This window comes from Rhamphochromis sp. 'chilingali' (assembly GCF_963969265.1).
Source record: "Rhamphochromis sp. 'chilingali' genome assembly, chromosome: 13".
Lineage (NCBI taxonomy): Eukaryota > Metazoa > Chordata > Actinopteri > Cichliformes > Cichlidae > Rhamphochromis > Rhamphochromis sp. 'chilingali'.
This window is the reverse complement of record NC_137940.1, coordinates 21,083,389-21,102,826: the sequence shown is the minus strand read 5'-3', so window position 1 is coordinate 21,102,826 and position 19,438 is coordinate 21,083,389. Positions and strand designations below refer to the sequence as shown.

Genomic DNA, 19,438 nt, shown 5'->3' with positions numbered 1-19,438 from the left:
GTGAAGCAGCGGGAATGAGGATCAGCACCTCCAAATCTGAGGCCATGGTTCTCAGCCGCAAAAGGGTGGAGTGCCCACTCCGGGTCGGGGATGAGTTCCTGCCCCAAGTGGAGGAGTTCAAGTATCTCGGGGTCTTGTTCGCGAGTGATGGGTGAAGGGAGCCGGAGATCGACAGACAGATTGGTGCAGCGGCCGCAGCGATGCGGATGCTGCATCGGTCCTTCCTCTGAAGGGTGGCTGGCCTCTCCCTTAGAGATAGGGTGAGAAATTCAGCCATCCAGGAGGGACTTAGAGTAGAGCTGCTGCTCCTCCACATTGAAAAGAGCCAGTTGAGGTGGTTCGGGTATCTGACAAGGATGCCTCCTGGGTGAGGTTTTCCAGGCATGTCCCACCAGGAGGCGGCCCCGGGGCGGACCCAGGACACGCCGGAGACATATCTCTCAGCTGGCCTGGGAACACCTTTGTGTTCCCCCGGATAATCTAGAGGAGGTGGCTGGGGAGAGGGAGGTCTGGGCTTCTCTGCTTAGGCTGCTGCCCCCGCGACCCGGCCCCGGCTAAAGCGGAAGAAGATGGATGCTTGGATGGAGGTCCCAATCAGCCCAAATAGCAAAGAGAAATTAAAAATGCATGCCACGAAAGAGTTCAGGTCTTAGGAGGTTAAGCTAAAGTGCATTTAGCATTCCTTTCAGTTCACCATCAGCCTTCCCTGCTGCTGAGCCCTAACTGAATACTGTTTTAGTAAAGTTCTTGTAATAATGCATTGTATGAAGACACAACTATGGTATCTATTACTATTCCCTCCTTTTTAAAAACATTTTCAACACTGAAAGGCTATGATGTAAAAAACAAAAAAACAAAAAAAAACAAACAGGAACAATTTAAAAATGATTAAGCATAAAGGTCTAAAGTTAAGATCAGATAACCTCTACTCTTCTGGTCTAAGTCTGAAATGTTATCAACTGACTAAGGTGTCAGATTAAAAACGTTTGGACTAAACTCTGCACCATCAAATGTTTTTCATTTTAATTAAGATGAATAAACATGGAAAGAGTTAGGAGACGTATCCAGACGCTGTGCTTTTCAACTGCATTTTCACACACTGAACTCTGTCATCACTGAGTAACATCCTAACCCAGTGCAATCCACACTATTCAGTCACATAACCGACTTAACACCTCGGTGGGCAAAACATTACTCTATTGTGACAATCCGATAGAACGTTAGAGCACTTTTGCGAATATGTGATGTCTTGATAAATCGAGCAGGTATTTGAAGTTTACACAGCACCATTCTCGCATGAAAATATCTTAAAAGTTTATTTTGTGACCCAGAAAGAGTAATATTTCAAACTCCGCCCCTCTGTGTTCCTCCACCACTGCCTCGTTTGAGTTTTGGACGAAATGGATTCTGGGATATTGCATTTCGTCATTTCGAGCTGATTGGAGACCAAAACAGCCAATCACATTTTTTTTGCATCCAAGTCTGTGATTGGCGGGTTTTGTGGAACAAATATAACGGTGTACAGAAAGAGTTGAGCGCGCACGGGCAGAAATGTTGAGAGCACGCGCAACACATTGCGAGCGAGCGCAAATGCAAAAACTGAGCGAGAGGGGCTGCTGTTGTGTGTGTGGATAATAGCAAACACTGAAATACAGCAATTAATTTTGTTCACTCAAATTCAGTTTTTCTTTGCTCAAAATAAATTTCTCCTCAAAATGCAACACATGCACAATGTTTTTTTTAACGTGCGCTCAGAATAGTGGCACAAAAATAACGCCATAGTCTTCACTTCTAAAAACCTCCTGATGAGTTCCCGTTTCTGAGCTCTGGTTCAGACAAAGTGCTTTAAACTCACTTTCATGTTTGCTGTGTATGGAGGACCTCTCCACGGAGCAGATGGTGTTATGTGAGAAAGCAGAAACCTAATAGCCGTGTTGTATTTGCCTCACAGTTATCGCTCGGCGATTATACCGTATTCCTCGGCAGCTCGGAGCCTCGTGCGTTCATCGAGTTTCCGCTCGATCACATAACGCGCCATTTGTTTGATGAGCTCCCAGAGACAGAGCGGGATTCATGGAGACACCGGGCACACAGCGTTTTCCATCTGGTGTTTGATTTTACAGCCTGGGCTTCTATGGTAACGAGCAGCGTGTCGTATCTCATGCAGCAGATAGCTGAGGCGGCCTCTCAGAGCTTATTTGCATATAAAAATGAACAGACTTACTTCCTACATCCAGCCTGGCGTTGCATGTGGACATGCCAGCTTCGTTGATGGCAGACAGAGTGTACCAGCCAGCATCTGACTTCATCACCCTCTCTATCAACAAGCACTGGCGGCCTGACCCGTCCTGGTACAGACTGCAGTGAAACAGTGAGAGAGACTGCAAAGTTACACATACGGGCTAAAGTGTCACAATCACAGAGTCGATGCCAGGTATCATCACCTGAACAGTGGAGTCTGAACTTAAGCTGACGCACCTCATTCTGTTGGGGTCAATGCGCAGCATGTCTTTATCCTTCTTCCAGAAAAGCTGCGGTGGAGGGGAAGCATCCACTTTGCACTCTAACCTGATCGTGTCGCCCTCTAGAGCTCTGGAGTTCACCATCTTCTGGACAAAGGTAGGAGGACGGAGCGCTTCCTGAGCTGCAGAGACGAACGAGGATACATGTGATTAGGTCCTCTCCCACGGTGAAAGGCGGTATCGTTAAATCAGTCGCCATGACGAAGAGCACAGTATGCTAATATTTACCGATTACATTGAGCCTCATGGTAAATCTGCTCTCCCCGGCTCGGTTCCTGGCCACACACTCGTACACACCAGCATGATGCACCGTCACAATCTCTATGATGAATGAGTGCATCCCTTTCTCACACACCAGCATCTTATGGTAGTCATCTGGACGAATGGCTTTACCGTCCAGATACCAGGAGACATCGGGCGTTGGGAGGCCTCCCACCTGAAATTAACACATTTTTCATGATTCATCACTAGTGAAAAACAGCTTATTGAACCTAATTTTGTTAGGCTTCTGGTAAAGTTTATATGAAGTATTCAGTCTTAAGAGAGCCACCTTGAAGTCAAGCCTACAGAAGCGCCCCTCCTCCACTGTGAGGTCTGGGGGGACCTGCAGGAAGCGAGGCGCGTAACATTTCTCCTGGATAGCCAATCCTTCGTTACCCCTCTCATCTGTGCGCGAGTGGTGCCTCCCCCTGCAGAGGACATTTATTTATAACCTCACTTTCAATGACTGAACTTTACAGGAAACTAGTGACCACACACAGACGCACGCAAGCAAATGCACTAACACGACTGCTTTTCCTTTTCTGTCCACTGACATCACAAATATGCTATGAAGAACTTAAGCCTCCTTACCAGCAGACAGCTGGGGTTGGTTTGCACAACGATTAATTGCTTGGCTTTTGTTTTAAATTGAGGCTTTAACTGAGGTAAAGTGTATAATTTCACAACTTTGTTTTCATTTTTCTCTTGCTTCAGTGATCTGCTATTAGAATGGTATACATTTGCATTTCATGCAGCACAGACTCTGCAGATATAAAGTCAGTTTTAGCCAATTCAAAAAAATAAACTAAGACAAAAAAAGGATGCTGAACAGGTTGAATGGTCAGCTACTGTTTGAGCCAGGAAGTCAGGACGTACTCTAAACTGTCTAAACTGAACCCTTGATGCCCCAACATCCTTCACTGTGCCTAAATGCATCACCTCTATGGAAGCATATGATATTATTAAAGGAGCAGGTCTTTGTGGAAAACTATAAGATTTAAACAGAAGTAATAGGAATTTAGCTTGGGCAACCAGGGTTTCTTTCCAGCAGGTTAATAACAACAGTGATAATGACACGGTGATCAGTGATGTTACACACCTACAGCAGCCGCAGAGAGGTGGAAATGCAGACAGTGAGCTCAGGTAAAGTGAAAGATAACTGCCAACTATAACAAGCATTAGCTACATTGCCTTCAAACCTGGGGGGGGGGGGGGGCAAAAATCTTGCACCAAACCTGCTGTTGAACAAGATTAAGCCTAAATAAAGCTGCATTTTCAGCTGCTCCCAGCACCAGAGGCATGTTTACAAAGTCATTTTAAAACAAGCTCAAACACAAGCTCCTTGTACTCAAAGCCTTCTCTGTTCTAGCAGTGCTACCTGCAGCATCAGACAGATTAAAAATATCAAATCTACTTATAAATAATTGCCATTTTGTTTTTTAGCCTGCAGATGAAGTGCACAAGTGCACAGATGCTGGATAAACATTAAATGAAACCTGGATTAATCATTCTGTGCAAATGTAGAAGTTGTATTTACCATAGTCCACCCGTGTGTCTTCCTTCTGGTGAATCTGGCTGTAACAGAAAGACTGAGATAAACTGACACAATCACACTGTAGGTTTCAGCTTTGAAAACTAGCTCATACAGGTCAACAGGAATGACAGCAACTGTGTGTGTGTGTGTGTGCTGACACAATGGTGCTGTTGTCACGACTGAGAGGTTCATTCCCAGAAACAAGCTAGAAAAAGCTGCTGACAACCTCGTTGGCTTGAGAGGATGATGTGTGTGTGAGAGAAATTAGATGGTGCAAAGCCCTGTGAGCAACAGGCTTTTTGACAGAACAATCCCGCGCGCGCACACACACACACACAGTGACGTGGTCAAAATGACAGTGTGAAGCCGCTCGCTGTGGCTGCTGATTATACTGCTGCACTTTCTCATCTTCAAGCTTGGGAGCCCATCAGGAGGCCCCGAGAGGGAAACTGGCTCCCTGCTCTGCTATTCAAACCCAAATGACTGTATTAATGCGAGGTCTTCACTTAACGACTAAATGAAAGCTAATGGGTTTTGGAACAGGGCCAGCATGAACGTCAGCCCTGCAGCACACTCTGAAACGCTCTCTTGAGATTGGAAATTTTTTCATAATAACGGAGAAAGTCAAAGCTGTACCTGGTCGAGTTGTGAGTCTGAAAGATTGTCTTGGTCAAACATGTAGGTAGTGTTGTCTGGACCCAACAGCCTACGAGCCATGCGCTCCTCGTAAGACAGCTTCTGTAAAAATGAAGCTTCATGTTGGTAAGTTTTAATTGATTACATCATTTTTAACCAACACACAGAATGGGTCACTGATATTTCTGGTAAACTACTGCACTGCATTCTCTTCAAACAGACATTGTGTGTGTGTGTGTGTGTGTGTGTGTGGTGGAGGGGGGGGGCACACCTGGCTGTTTCTCCTCCTGGCTTCCTTTGAGCGAAGCTTCTTTTCCAGATCCTGAATCAAAGCGTCTTTGGAACCTTGAATGTCTTCATCTGTGGAGCGGGCGGAGGACGGTCGAGGAGCTATAGCCTTCTTCAGTATGGGTTTGGGAAGGCTGTGAAGTAGAAAGGAAGGAGGGAGAGAACTGAACCCTTCTCCTTACTTCCTGTGTCCTACTTTATTTAGACGTTTCTTTTTTCTTATATATAAAAGAAAGCACAAATGTATGTACTGAAAGGATTATATGCATACTTACTACAACAAATATTACAATAATAAAGTACTGGTGGATGCTCATACTAAACATGACTAAAGCTAAAAGCTTAGGCTTCAGACTGCTGGGTTGTTTTTTCTTGAATCTCAACGTCGCGTAAGGGCGGATATTCTTCTTATGGTCGTCTTATGCACACAGCTCGGGCCGTGAGCAGCTCCAGCCTCCTGTTAGTAAAATCTTTTATTTGTACAGGCAGCCAATAACAGGAAAGCTGGATTATAGTTTGGGGAGAGAGAGAGCTAAATAGCTTTGAGACAATGGTTGGACTGAGTGCCTATTATAAAATAAAGATTACTTTGAGTTCAACACTTAAAAACACGGAGAAATAAGTAGAATCTCCTTTAACTCATTTCACAGGACTGTACAGAGTCCTGTCAAAGCTCCATGGCTGGTTAAAAGTTATTCTAAACTCTGAAGAACCTGACATCTGTTCAAAGTGTGTACACTCAGGCAGCCATCTATTAGGTACAGCTATCCATCCATCTTCTTCCGCTTGTCCAGGGCCGGGTTGCAGGGGCAGCAGCCTAAGCAGAGAAGCCCAGACCTCCCTCTCCCCGGCCACCTCCTCCAGCTTGTCCGGGGAAACAGCCAGGCGTTCCCAGGCCAGCTGAAAGATATTATTTCTCCAGCGTGTCCTGGGTCTGCCCCGGGGCCTCCTCCCGGTCGGACACCTCTCCCAGCAGGCATCCTTATCAGATGCCCGAACCACCTCAACTGGCACCTTTCGATGTGGAGGGGCAACGGCTCTACTCTGAGCCCCTCCTGGATGGCTGAATTTCTCACCCCATCTCTAAGGAAGCCCACAGCTTCAATGCGCGATCTCGTTCTTTTGGTCACTACCCACAGGAACGTAGATCGACCGGTACAGCCTGGGATAAATTCTTCCTTCATGAAGTTTTTGTTTAAACTTTCTGACAGAAATGTTTCAATTTTATCATCAGTTTGGAGGCTGCATGGAGTTATGCTGTGTTTTGGTTTATTTTCAATGTCAAAATATCAGAAACTGAATTTGTACCGACTGTAATAATGTGCATGCCAAATTGTAAACTGAGGTATCGAGCAACTCACGTGCTTGGCGTCCCCTTATAGCTGGCAGGTAAGGAGACCACAGCAGGCTGTACACTGTTCTGGGTGCTGGGAGTGAAAGGCTGCTGTGGGACACAGGAGGGTGAGGAAGAAGAAGAGAGAGGGGAGCATGGGAGGGAAGGAGACACTGGCGGAGGTTGTTGAGGGAGAGCAGATGAAGAAAAGGAGGTTCTCAGAGGGAGGAGAGGGCTTGAGGGTGCGAGTGGGGAGCGGGAGGGGGAGGTGGAGGAGAGGGGACGGTTGGTGTTAGGAGACAGTTTGGACGAGGACTGGGAGGGTAACACTGAGCAGAGGTAAGCAGCAGAGGCCGACATGCTGTCCTGGTTAGCAGGTAAGGTGGCGCTGCCAAGGCCAGTAGCACTGGGGACGCTAGGGGTGAGGGTGATGGTGGAGCGCATGGTGGTGCGGGGGAGAGATGAGGATGGGAGAGATGAGAAGGAGGTGGGAGAGTGACTGAGTATAGGGCCGGCGGAGGAAAGAGCAGGTACAGCAGAGCAGGCCGGGGTGGAGACAGGGGAGCTGAGGCTGGATGAAGACGGAGAACTCTTGGCTGTTCCGTTGGCCTGGATGTGGATCTGTGGCGGTGCGGCAGACTGGTATTGGTTGTGACTGAGGCTCAGTGACTGAAGCTGTGACTGGGTCTCTGACAAGGACTTTGACGCGGACTGAGAAAATGACTGACTTTGTGTGGACATGGCTTTAGTTTGAATCTGCGTCTCCAGGACATTTGGACTTTTCTGGGCACTGTTGAGGTTCTGCTGGGAGTTGTTTTGGTTTTCCTGGGCTTCCTTCAGCACGCTGTCGTAGCTGGGTGCCTGGAAGGCCGGCTGAGACTGAATAAAATGCCTCGGTCGCTCATAGTTGAAGGCGCTGGGAGGGAACGTGCTGGGAGTGAACGTAGGCAGGTCGGACAGGTTCATGTTGTTGCCTCCTGACTGGGAGGACTGGAATGAAGAGGAAAACCAAATTTGCACCATGGAATAAGACTGGATCATGCAACATCTCAGTGCAATGATTAAATAAAAAATTCTGAGCTTTTTACATTTGACAACAGAAATACTCTTACTGTGAAACTGAGCTTGCTTGGGGTGAACAGCTTGGGCGCCTGGGCTTTCTCCTTGACTTCTGGCGGTGGTGAGGGTGAGGGTGGTGGGGTTGGGCTAGACGTACAAGTTTGGGCAGTAACCTCTGGGGACCTCTGGCCCTCTGAGCTCAGGGCGATCTCGTCCTCGCTCCGCCCAAAGATTTCGTCAGAATACTGGTTGGCCAGCTGAGGTTCAGGGAAACTGCCATAAAGACAAGTGTGTTAGCTGTAGATTTAAAATATATTACTACAAGTCCCTCAAAGGTAAAGGATTTTTCTCTCAATAACCCCCAATGTGTCCACGTTCTTCGTTTACCAACTTCTGGTTCCAAAATGTGGAGTCTGGTGTTGTACACATTTTACGGGATACACAAGTTTCCCACAGCTATACAGTCATTTGAGGTGGGAGGGATGTCTTTGAAGTAGTGACTGAAATACTCATGTGTGCGATCCATATGATAAAAAGTGTATTTGTATTGTTTAAAATAAAAAAAAAAAGATTACAGTATGTTTCAAAATAACTGAAACGGTACCAGTGAGGCTGTTTAATGAAAGTAACAGATATCTACTCCCATTTCAGCCCACTCGCTGGTTTTCCTCCTGTAATACCGAGCCTGGCTCGACCTCTATTTTTCTACTAGGAAAGAATGTTGTTCCCATGGCTACCACGAAGTCTGGGCTACGCAGGAGCAGTAATGACAATAGCAGTCTCCCTCTCTTTACGCGCTCTCACACACTTCCTTGCATCCACACACTTGTTCTGCACTTCTCCTGGGGGCACAAGATGACTAGCCAGCATCAGCTGACCCAGAGCCTAAAACCTTGGATCTGAATCAACGCCGTCTGATAGATGCTTATTGGGAGATTCTGAAGCATGTTAGACTTAGTGGTGTAAGCACAAAAGACAAGTGTAAAGTGTTCTGTAAGTGGAGGTGTGTGTAATCTCTGGCCTATTTTATATCTCCTTTTATATCCTCATTACAAAGAGTTTGTAATAAGGATATAAAACTGTCTTTGGAGAATGGTAAAGCTGGGAGTCTAATGAAAACAAACAAAAAGAGCTGCATGGCTTTCATTTTATTTATTTATTTTAAAGAAATGGGCCCCTAGATATATGTAATCAGGACTTTTTACAGGTGAAAACTTAATGTGTCGATGATCTTTGCTAGACATGCTAAGCAGGAGAAATGTTCTTGGTACTATATCTGTGATGTGTACATATTAGCAGAGAACTCTGAATACGCACATTTCAGTCATTTAACGGTTTCAGGTTAGCATGATTGGATTGAGGATTTAAAGATCAGTGATGTTCCTTCTACCCAAGCGGTTGGTTTATAGCTTTGGACAGTACTTTATCTGAGGGGGTTTCAAAATTCTGACAGCATGAGTTTTAATCTATAAGTAAGAACCAAATTAACTACAGTTTGGGAATATTTGGCATGTTTTAACAGACATGGATGCATCTGTGTGGACTTTCTGCTTCTTGAAAGTAGAGTCCGACTGATCCAGGATTTTTAAGACAAGTACTGATATTTGGGGATTTAAAAATCTGATACAGACCAATCAGACATTTGTTATGTGTAGTTACTCTGCTCAGATCAGCTGGTTGTTTGTCTCATCACCAACTCTTACAAAGTGCCTTCTAATGAACAAACTCATAACACAGTTGAAGGTCGCTTCTCCCATTTCTTCCCATTTCCATTTATTGGCAGTTATAAATGCAAACACCAGCAGATCAGTAAATAGCGCACACTGGCTGCCTGAAAACTTCTGTCTGAAGAGTGTAACACTTTAAATTGCCAGTTTGCCAACATCTCTGCTCAGTACACTTATCGGTTTGTTTCCCTCGCTCTGTTTAACCTTTCTCAGTTTAATACACATACAGTTAAACAGAATTTTAAGTATAGACTGCTGTAAAAGCTTTAGTGTGTCTATCGTCCATGTAACATGCATATGAAATCCGGTCATGTAAAAAAAAAAAAAAAAAAAAAAAAAAAAAAAGCAGTGTTAGGAGCTGTCAGGCCTTAAATGTGCAACAGTGTAGCTTACTGCTGCAAAAAACAAACAACTTCTATAATAAACTTCATAATAAACATTGTGAACTACCGGTACATTCTTGAGTATTCCATCGAGCTCAGAAGAACTGAAATAGTCAGAACTCTGTTGAACAAAGTCATGATCCAGTCTTTAAATTATAGAATAGAATAGAATAATCCTTTAATTGTCCCACAAGGGGGAATTTGGTTGTAACAGCAGCCAAAAAGACAGATATACAAACAAACAGTGCACAGGACATGGAACAGAAACATACACAATTTTTACATATTTACATCAAGGACAGTGGTTACTATATACAGAGAGTATTGTACAGTTATTAAATTAAATAATATGGGGTGGCTGTAGCTCAGGTGGCAGAGCAGGTCAGCCACTAATCAGAAGGTCGGTGGTTCGATCCTAAGCTGCCTCCTGGCTGCATGCCAAATATCCTTGGGCAAGATACTAATCCCATGTTTGCCTACTGGTGGTGGTCAGAGGGCCCGGTGGCGCCAGTGTCCGGCAGCCTCGCCTCTGTGAGTGCGCCCCAGGGCAGCTGTGGCTACAATGTAGCTTACCAACTCCAGTGTGTGAATGTGTGTGTGAATGGGTGGATGACTGAATGTAGTTTGAAGCGCTTTGGGGTCCTTAGGGACTAGAAAAGCGCTATACAAATGCAGGCCATTTAAATAAAAATAGCTACAGATAGGCAAAGCAGGTTGTAGTGTGAATCGGTTGATTAACTTATTGCAGTTACAGCGCAGATGTAAACATCTATGTTTGTTGGGAGCAGTTCTGATTGTACAGTCTGACAGCTGCAGGGAGGAAGGACCTGTGGAAACGCTCCTTCATGCATCTAGGATGCAGCAGTCTGTCACTGAAGGAGCTCTGCAGTTCAGCAACATTTACATGCATGGGGTGGGAGACTGTCCATCAGAGATGTTATTTTGGCCAGGGTCCTTCTGTCTCCCACCACCTGCACTGGGTCCAGAGTGCATCCCAGAACAGAGCTGGCCTTCCTGATGAGTTTATCCAACCTCTTCCTCTCAGCTGCCGATAAACCGCTGCTCCAACATACAACACTGTAAAAAATGACAGATGCCACCACAGAGTCATAGAAGGTCTTTAAAAGCGCTCCCTGGACTCCAAATGACCTCAGCCGCCTCAGCAGGGAGAGTCTGCTCTGACCCTTCCTGTAAAGAGCATCAGTGTTGTGGCTCCAGTCCAGTTTATTATTCAGGTGAACACCCACCTATAAGAGTCCACTATCTCAATGTCCACTCCCTGGATGTTCACCGGTGTCAGTGTGGTGGGTCTGCGTCTCCGGAAGTCCACCACCAACTCCTTGGTTTTCCCGGCGTTGATCAGCAGGTGGTTCTGCTGACACCAGTCAACAAAGTCCAGAGTCCACTGTCTGTACTCTGAGTCTGTACCTGTGATGAGGCCGACTATGACAGAGTCGTCAGAGAACTTCTGTAGGTGGCAGCGTGGGGAGTTGATGGAGAAGTCTGCAGTGTAGAGGGTGAAGAGGAACGGTGCCAGCACAGTCCCTGTGGGGCCCCCGTACTGCAGACCAGCGTGTCAGAGACACAGCCCTGTGACCTCACATACTGTGGACGTTCTGTGAGGTAGTCCAGTATCCACTGGGACATGTGTTGGTCCACTCCCGATAGCTCCAGCTTGTCTCTCAGAAGTCGTGGCTGGATGGTGTTAAAAGCACTGGAAAAATCAAAGAACATGATCCTCACAGTGCTTCCAGGCTTCTCCAGGTGAGTCAGAGCTTGGTGCAGGAGGTAGATGATGGCGTCCTCCACCCCAATGCCAGTCTGGTAAGCAAACTGCAGCGGATCCAATGAAGACCTCACCAGGGGGCGCAGATGGTTTAGAACCAACCTCTCAAGGGTCTTCATCAGATGCGATGTCAGGGCTACCGGCCTGTAGCTGCTGAGGTCCTTGGGATGGGAGGTCTTTGGTACCAGTACCACGCAGGATGTCTTCCACAGCTGTGGTACTTTCCCCAGTGACAGGCTCAGGTTGAACAGATATCCTAGGATGCCACACAGTTCATCTGCGCAGCATCTCAGGAGCCTGGAGCTGACGCCATCTGGACCTGCAGCCTTCCGTACCTTGATCTTGCGAAGCTCATTCCTCACTTGAAGTGCTGAGATAGAAAGAGTGGATTTTGGGGGAGGGGTGTGTATGTTGGAGTCCACAGAAGCCGGGGGTGGGTGTAATGACTGGGAGCTGGGAGGTGTGAAGCTGAGAGGTGTGAAGTCCTGAGATGAAGGACAGGCAGATTGCAGCAGGGGGGACGATGCTGTGGGAGGGGTGGGTGTTTGATCAAACCTATTAAAATATTTATTTAGGTCATTCACCCACCCCAAGTCTCCTGCAGCCTGTGGGGTTGGTTTTTGTCCTGAGATTGTCTTCAGGCTGTTCCAAACCCCTCTGATGTTGTCCTGTTGCAGCTGCTCTTCCATCTTCCTCCTGTAGTTTTCCTTTCCTTGCCTTATCTTCCATTTCAGCTTCTTCTGAACAACTCTCAGCTCCTGTTTGTCTCCAGATCTAAAGACTCTCTTCTTCTCCTTGAGGAGAGCCTTAATTTCAGGATTTATCCATGGCGTGTTGTTAGAAAAACACCGTACCTTTTAGATGGGTACGGTGTTGTCCACACAGAAGTTCATGTAATCCGTAATGCAGTCTTTGATGCTGTTAACGTCATCCTCCAGGGGGCTGCAGAGGTTGTCCCACACAGTAGAACGGAAACAGTCCCTCAGAGCCTCTTCAGTCTCTGCTGACCATTTCCTTACGGTGCGTTTCACTACTGGTTCTCTGTGTACTAGAGGTTTATACATAGACTGGAGATGGACAGGGAGATGTGATTAAAGTCCCCAGAGATCAGGAAAAGGGCCTGAGTTTGCTGTGTTTGGAGTCTGCTGGTTACAGTGTGCAGGACCTCACAGGCAGCTGCAGTGTTAGCAGAGGGCGGGACATACACAGCTATCATAATCACGTGTGTAAACTCTCGTGGTAGATATTACGGTCTCATGCTAACCGCTAGCAGCTCAATGTCCTTACAGCATAGCGTCTCTTTGATAGATAAATGCCCAGAGTTACACCATCTATGGTTCACATACACAGCCAGACCCCCTCCTCTCTTCTTACCACTCTCCGTTGTTCTGTCGGCCCGGATCAGATGAAAACCATCCATGTTTACGTGTGAGTCCGGAGTTAGCGCAGTTAGCCACGACTCTGTGAAGCACATCAGGCTGCACTCCCTGTAGCTCCTCTGATGTCGAGTAAGGGCTGCCAGTTCGTCTACTTTATTGGGGAGAGATCTCACATTCCCCATAATAATAGATGGAATCGCTGGCCGGTACCTCCTAACTTTACTGCGACGCCCGATCCCGGCTCGAGTACCGCGTCTCTTCCTCCTCACCTCACGGGGGATGTTAGCTTGCTTGGCGGTAGGCAGGGCAGCGGAGGCTCCGAGGGCTAACAGCTGATCCCTGCTGTAAACAATGGGAGGTCGGACCTCCACGCGCTCTCCGGACAAAGACGCCGTAAAAAATGTAATAAAGAACACCATTGTCCATAGAATTCTGAGCTCCATTGTGGGGGACAGCAGTCCACAATAGAAAAACAAAAACAATAAACACAAAACAACAGAGGAACATATATTAAAGAGAAAAAAGGACTCTGTCAGGTTGGAGCTGCTGATACTGGCTGCCAGCTCGGAGTGGCGCCGGAAGTAGGTAGGTTTTCAGCACCGACTGTCCCCCTATACACTTTTGTACACAGCTGAAATTTTCTGGGGGAAAAAAACAACACAATTTTTTTAAAAAGCTAATGCCTTTCAGCAAACGCCCATGTACTGCATTGCATGGTTTTGTTAAATATCCTAAAGTCACTGTACAAAGAAATCAGCTGATTCTGATTAATTTTTCTCAGATCTGATTGGTTAATTCCTCATATCCACACAAATAGTGTCATATACCTACAAGCCTGGTGAAATATGAGGAAGGCCTGAAAAAACAGACCCTGCTCAGGCCTACTGGTTAAACGCTCCTGCTTTGTGTAAGTGGATATTAACCTGCCAGAGGCTCAGTTAATTAATGACAGTGCATTCCATGTGTTGATCCATGTGTGGGATTTTTTTTGTGTGTGTTTTAAATGCTACTGTCTGAATACATGATATATGTGCCCGTGTGCGTCTGTGATCTAATCCTGTGAAAGTGTGTGTGTTTGTGTGATTAAGTGGGCAAAGCTATATTAATCTTGGTATTCGGACATCGGCTGGCAGGTGCAGACACTTTACTGGTGACCCAACCCGTTTAACGCGCACGCGCGCACACAAAAAGACTTCCATGGAAGTTCACTGACTGCAACACAGTAACGATATAATATGAATCTATTCTTTGATTCTATCATTTCCCTTTATATCTTGGTAACAGCCATGGAACTTGGGGTGGGGGTGAGTGGTTGTGGGTACTTAATAAAAGAAAAAAGGAAGAAAATGGAAAACAAAGTCACTCCTATATGTGCCAGCTGGGTCACACAAAGTGCCTCAAAGAAAACGAACCCATTCATTTTCAGATTTTAAAGTGCTCTTTAACAGGTGTTCTGGGAATCAATCCTACCTAAAAAAAAAAAAATAAAAATAAAAAAAAAAACATCCTACCCAATGTTTCTGAGCAGACGCGGCGCAGGCGCACAACACCAACGCCGAATTAACTTCTTTTTCTCTCACCCATCCAGAATACTTCTTAAGGTTATGTTTAGGGTTAAGGTTATGGTTAGGTTTAGTCGCAAGTCACCGTCAAATTATAATACGGGTAGGACGTTTTGTCAGAGTAGGATGGTTTCTCAGAACACCGGCCATAATAGGTACACTGCACCATCATTTATCTGGGCTGTTATTTTTACTGTAGGAAAAACCAACAGATGCCTTGCCAGCCTCAGATAATTTCCTCTTCCTGATCAAATAATTTAATCGATAATCAGATAAACTTGATGGCGGCCAAAGAACCTCAACTTGACCTTAATTGCCAGACTGCTGCCAACAGTTTCTGAACAACTGTTGTTGTGTGTAACACAGAGGAAGACCGGGGAGAGGGGGGGTTTCTGAAGGACACCAACGCCATGTCTGCTCTTCACATTACAGATGAGATCATAGCTCTGAACGCTCATATAGGCTGGACAGCCAAACATACTTCACACCGCCAAACACTCGCTCTAGCTGAATGTGAACCGAAGAATGAGGACAATCACAGCATTTTGTTTGACCGCCGGTGGCTTGAAGGTAGAGTTGCCACTGTACTGATGAGCTCATAGCCCATTCTGAGGTACCACTTGGCCCGAGCGGGGACTGTGCTCACCAAACACAGCTAAACAGCTAAATAAAGCCACATATTTATGGTATACACAGAAAGGACAGCCTGAAAGCTACTCCAGAAAAGCGATGAATGACCGTTTCGCACCTGACGGCGTCGTAAATGTCTTAATTGGCTTAATTTCAGTTATGACGTCTACCCCACAGCCTGGGTCAAACAGCACCAACCAAATGACACCGACCCCCTAAATAGACCAAAGTTCACTTTCCAAGCGCTCCAAACATAGTTTGACCTTTTAAGGAGGACATAGCATATCAGGTTTCCACGATATAAACAAGGAAGGAAAATTATCCTGTTGGAAGATTAAAAAGCGGCGATAGTACGGAGTTAAACGAGCTGGAGTCCAAACAGCCAAAGTTAACAGCAGGTAGTAAAAACATGCGTATTGCCGCTACCGGTGCAGACACATGCGGGGGCTTTCTTACCTCGGTAAACGTTTCCACACCACTGTCCTTAAACCTGAGAGAGGACTCACTGAAGCGGGAAGAGCGCGAGCCCCGAAACTCCACTGAGGAGAAGAAGCGCGAGGCAAGACTGCAACAGGTGACACCGCGCGCTCACGAGCAGCACGCGGAGTGACGTGACCGCGCACGTCTGGCAGATTGGTTTAGTTTTTCCGAAAGCTCAGCATCGTTACACGTAGTACACACATGTTATTTCTATTTACTGCGTAAATTTAAATATGTTTCCCCCGAAAGTAGAAATTGTTTTCTGATCAATTATCAAACATACTTCTGGCTCGTTCTTAGAAGTATGGAGTATCGACTGTACGGTGTCAGGTGAGAGAGATAATGCAATAATATAACAGCGACCTCATCTGGATAAAAGTAGAACTACAAATGCGTAAAGGAAATATCCAATACCATACAGTATAAAACAAACTAAAGTTCGTAAATAAAAAAGGGTATTTTTTATACAAAACAGGGATGTAGAGTCATACACATTGAATAGTGCCATAAAACCACAAATACATATCAGTGTGCATAAACAGTGACATCAGAGTTATGTAATATTTGTACTGTGCTGTGAAAAGTGTTTTTCCCCACTTCCTGATTTCTTAGGTTTTTGAATATTTGCCTGGAAATGGTTAAAAGGCCATTTCTAAGATTTTGGGACTGCAGCAGTAGAATGACATTTTGCAACAGTGTGAGTTCTGTTACATCTGGAATAAATCTAACACAGCGTTTCATAAAATGATGATCCAACAGTCAAACATGGTGAGATGGTCTGGGGCTGCTCTGCTGCTTTTGAGACTTGCTGTAATCCTTCAGGATGTCAGTTTGTACCTTGAACTTCAAGATGAGCTTAAATAGTCCATTCATCATCAAACACCCTCCCATGAAGCCAAATGAAAACAACTCTGCATAGAAGAGTGGGCCAAAATGTATCCTCGGTGAGACTCATTGTGAGTTATCACAAAAGCTTGGTTGCAGTTTTTACTGTCAGTGGTGGCACAAGCTGTTATTAGCTTCACGAGGCAATTATTTGTTCACACAGAAAAAGTAAGTGCATTTTGTATTTACTCAGGTCATCCTTGCCTAATATTTAAAATTCTTTGATGATCTGAAACATGTAAGTGTGATAAACATGCAAAAGCACTGCACTGCACTGTAGATACTGTTGGATGTTCATGAGACCATCATGCACTCACTCTGCAACAGGGATGTCATCTTCTACAGCGCTGTCAGGCCACTCAGGAGGAGGGAGGTTGATACTGTCTGACAGCCCTGGAGGAAAGTCTCTGCTGCTTGCTCTGCAGGACAAAGTCTCTTGTTGGGACATGGCCTCTTTATCTTGCCTGATAGAAACAGCTTCCTGATGAATGGCCTCGGCCTCCAACTGCTCGTCCAGGTCTGCGTGTGGGGTGTAAAGTAACAGAGTCACTATGTGAACTTTTAACTGGAAAACATTGTGGTATGTACAACTGGACTTCCCACCGTCATAAACTTCCAGCATGGCTGAGCAGGAGACAGTGCCGAAAGCGTTGTGGACCACACACTTAAACAGGCCAGAGTCTTCGGGAAAGGCCTCAGTGATCACCAGCGTACACAGCTCCTCTGCAGGGGTTAACACAGCATTGGTAATCAAGACGCCAGGGCTGCAGTTTCACACATGATCAAAGACGCACTGCTCCTGGTTGTTATAGAAACACACCCCTATTATCAAATCAAACGGACCATATCAATTAAAGATGGAGGCCTTTTACGGTCTTAGACCAGTAGCACTGTTGTATAACAACATGTAAAATTGTCAGTGTTTCACTTTCTTTTAGTGGAAAGAACTTTCCCCTCTCATCACAGAGAGCTACTGCGATCGCAAGACGCCTCTTTGGTTTAACTACCTCACTTCGATCAGTACAGGAAGCCCTGACTTTACCATTAAAGAGACTTAAAAACTGATGATTCAGACATGAGGCTCAAATTAATAGTTCAGTGACTCTGGTCATGTGATCCATGCTCCATCCTCTATAAGCTCGATACCATAAACCATCCAGGGCACATGTTTCTTCTCTGATCTTACAGGCTTTGGAAAGTTATTCACCTGCAGAGGGGAACATGGATTCTCTCAAAAACAAAACAAAACAAAGAAAATTTAAATAACAACACAGAAACATCACTTTTAGTAATTTCAGAGACTTTGTTTTTTTGTTTTTTGTATCTTACAATGTCGAGTAGGTTTGACACTTTGGGGAAATGGCTTCTCTTTGAGTTTGAATGTAATTAACATCAGGTACTCACCCGGCACTGATGCAGAACTGGCCTCTGGAAGAATAAGCAAAGAGATGAGATCATTTCTGGAGAATTTACACGGTAATAATATTTTCAGAGTTGTATATATTGAATTCTGTTTCTGGATAGAAAACATCTAAGCGCCTCTAATCTGACCCGTGTGAGCTCTTAACCGTGGGATAAAAAGATGTTTGAGTGCAGGGTGTGGATCTTTACACACTCTTCAGAGGTGAGATCGAGGAGTGTATTTCTGCTTAATCCTTCATCCAAACCAGCTATTATAGTTTAGTATTTTCTAATTAGCTTTGATTTTGATTTTTTTGTATCCAGTTTAGTTGCAGTTAGTTTCCAGAGTAGCTTTTCCTACGTCAGTTTAGTTTTTATTGTTTGAAAATGTTTAATTTTGTTTCTACTAGTTTCAGTCTTTTTTTTTTTTTTTAATGATTATTAAGGTCGCCTATGCAGTAGCACACTTCTTATTATTTGTCGGATTTATTCTTCCCAGCCCCAGTCTGAAATTTCTTCTGCTGCGAAACATCTGATCATGTGAAATCTTGCTGCGAAACTCACCCCGCAGCTTTGAGACAACCCCAACATGTTATATCATTTTGTGCGGCTCGATTGGGAATGGTGAGCTATGACTTTGGGTACCGATTTGTCACATGGTTTCTGCAAAATTCCCAAAAAACTTCAGAATTTTTCCCCATTCATTTGAATGGGAAAGCACCCGAAAAAAAAGGCACCAACCCAGGTCACTGTGGGACCCTATCGCTTGGCCGTACTTCATTTAAACTTTATACGAGTTACAAGACTTTGGACTGAAATTCATTCAGGATCAGGAGGACTCATGATCTTCAGCAGCACCTCATCTTCAGAGCTCCACCGTAGGCCCGCCCCAGAAGATGGAGAAGCCCAGCATTTCATGAACAGTCACGGACATCCCCACAAAAGTTCATCTCACAGACAGACAGGGCCGTGGAGGAAGAGGATCAGGGGCGATGGATAACATTGCTCCGAGGTGCTGCCTTGCATTTTGCTCTTTCTCACTACAACTATGCCTATTACTGAAAGGCAGTTCACAGTAAGGCTCAGGCTGCTTGGGAACTGAGCATTTCTTCTCCACTCACATCTTTCGACTTCCCATTTGTATACACCACTGCAACTCTGTCCCCTCAACCCCCATAGACAGTATAGAATATAGACTGTATAAAACATTGATATAGCTACAGTAACATCATCCATTGGTCTCTGAAGTCCCATTTTGTAGCATCAAGATGAGCATTATTACCGTTGCCATCTTGATTGCAAAAACCAGCTAAGGTGGGAAGAAAGAAAGAAAGAAAGAAAGAAAGAAAGAAAGAAAGAAAGAAAGAAAGAAAGAAAGAAAGAAAGAAAGAAAGAAAGAAAGAAAGAAAGAAAGAAAGAAAGAAAGCTGTTTTCCTATAGATTTCTATAGGTTTCAATTAGGCTAGCTGTTGCCATCTGGTAGACTTCAGACCGAATGTACATTTAGGGTTCTTCTGTATTGGCTTCATGTTTCCAACAAACAATGCTGTCTATGCCCCAACCGGTCGCGGA

At 45.2% G+C, this 19,438-nt stretch overlaps 1 protein-coding gene across 1 annotated transcript in view; it reads right to left on the bottom strand.

Annotated features, from left to right (window-relative positions):
• myot (myotilin) overlaps positions 1–19,438 on the bottom strand; it is a 33,489-nt gene that overhangs the window by 3,282 nt on the left and 10,769 nt on the right. The window contains exons 6-17 of the mRNA XM_080901314.1: positions 17,870–17,893; positions 17,069–17,188; positions 16,783–16,984; positions 7,687–7,906; positions 6,603–7,564; positions 5,225–5,375; positions 4,954–5,055; positions 4,321–4,358; positions 3,073–3,211; positions 2,751–2,958; positions 2,479–2,644; positions 2,225–2,358 (exon numbers count right to left, since the gene is read on the bottom strand). Of these exons, the coding sequence (XP_080757440.1) occupies positions 2,225–2,358; positions 2,479–2,644; positions 2,751–2,958; positions 3,073–3,211; positions 4,321–4,358; positions 4,954–5,055; positions 5,225–5,375; positions 6,603–7,564; positions 7,687–7,906; positions 16,783–16,984; positions 17,069–17,188; positions 17,870–17,893 (2,466 nt within the window). The remainder of the gene's footprint in view (positions 1–2,224; positions 2,359–2,478; positions 2,645–2,750; positions 2,959–3,072; positions 3,212–4,320; positions 4,359–4,953; positions 5,056–5,224; positions 5,376–6,602; positions 7,565–7,686; positions 7,907–16,782; positions 16,985–17,068; positions 17,189–17,869; positions 17,894–19,438) is intronic.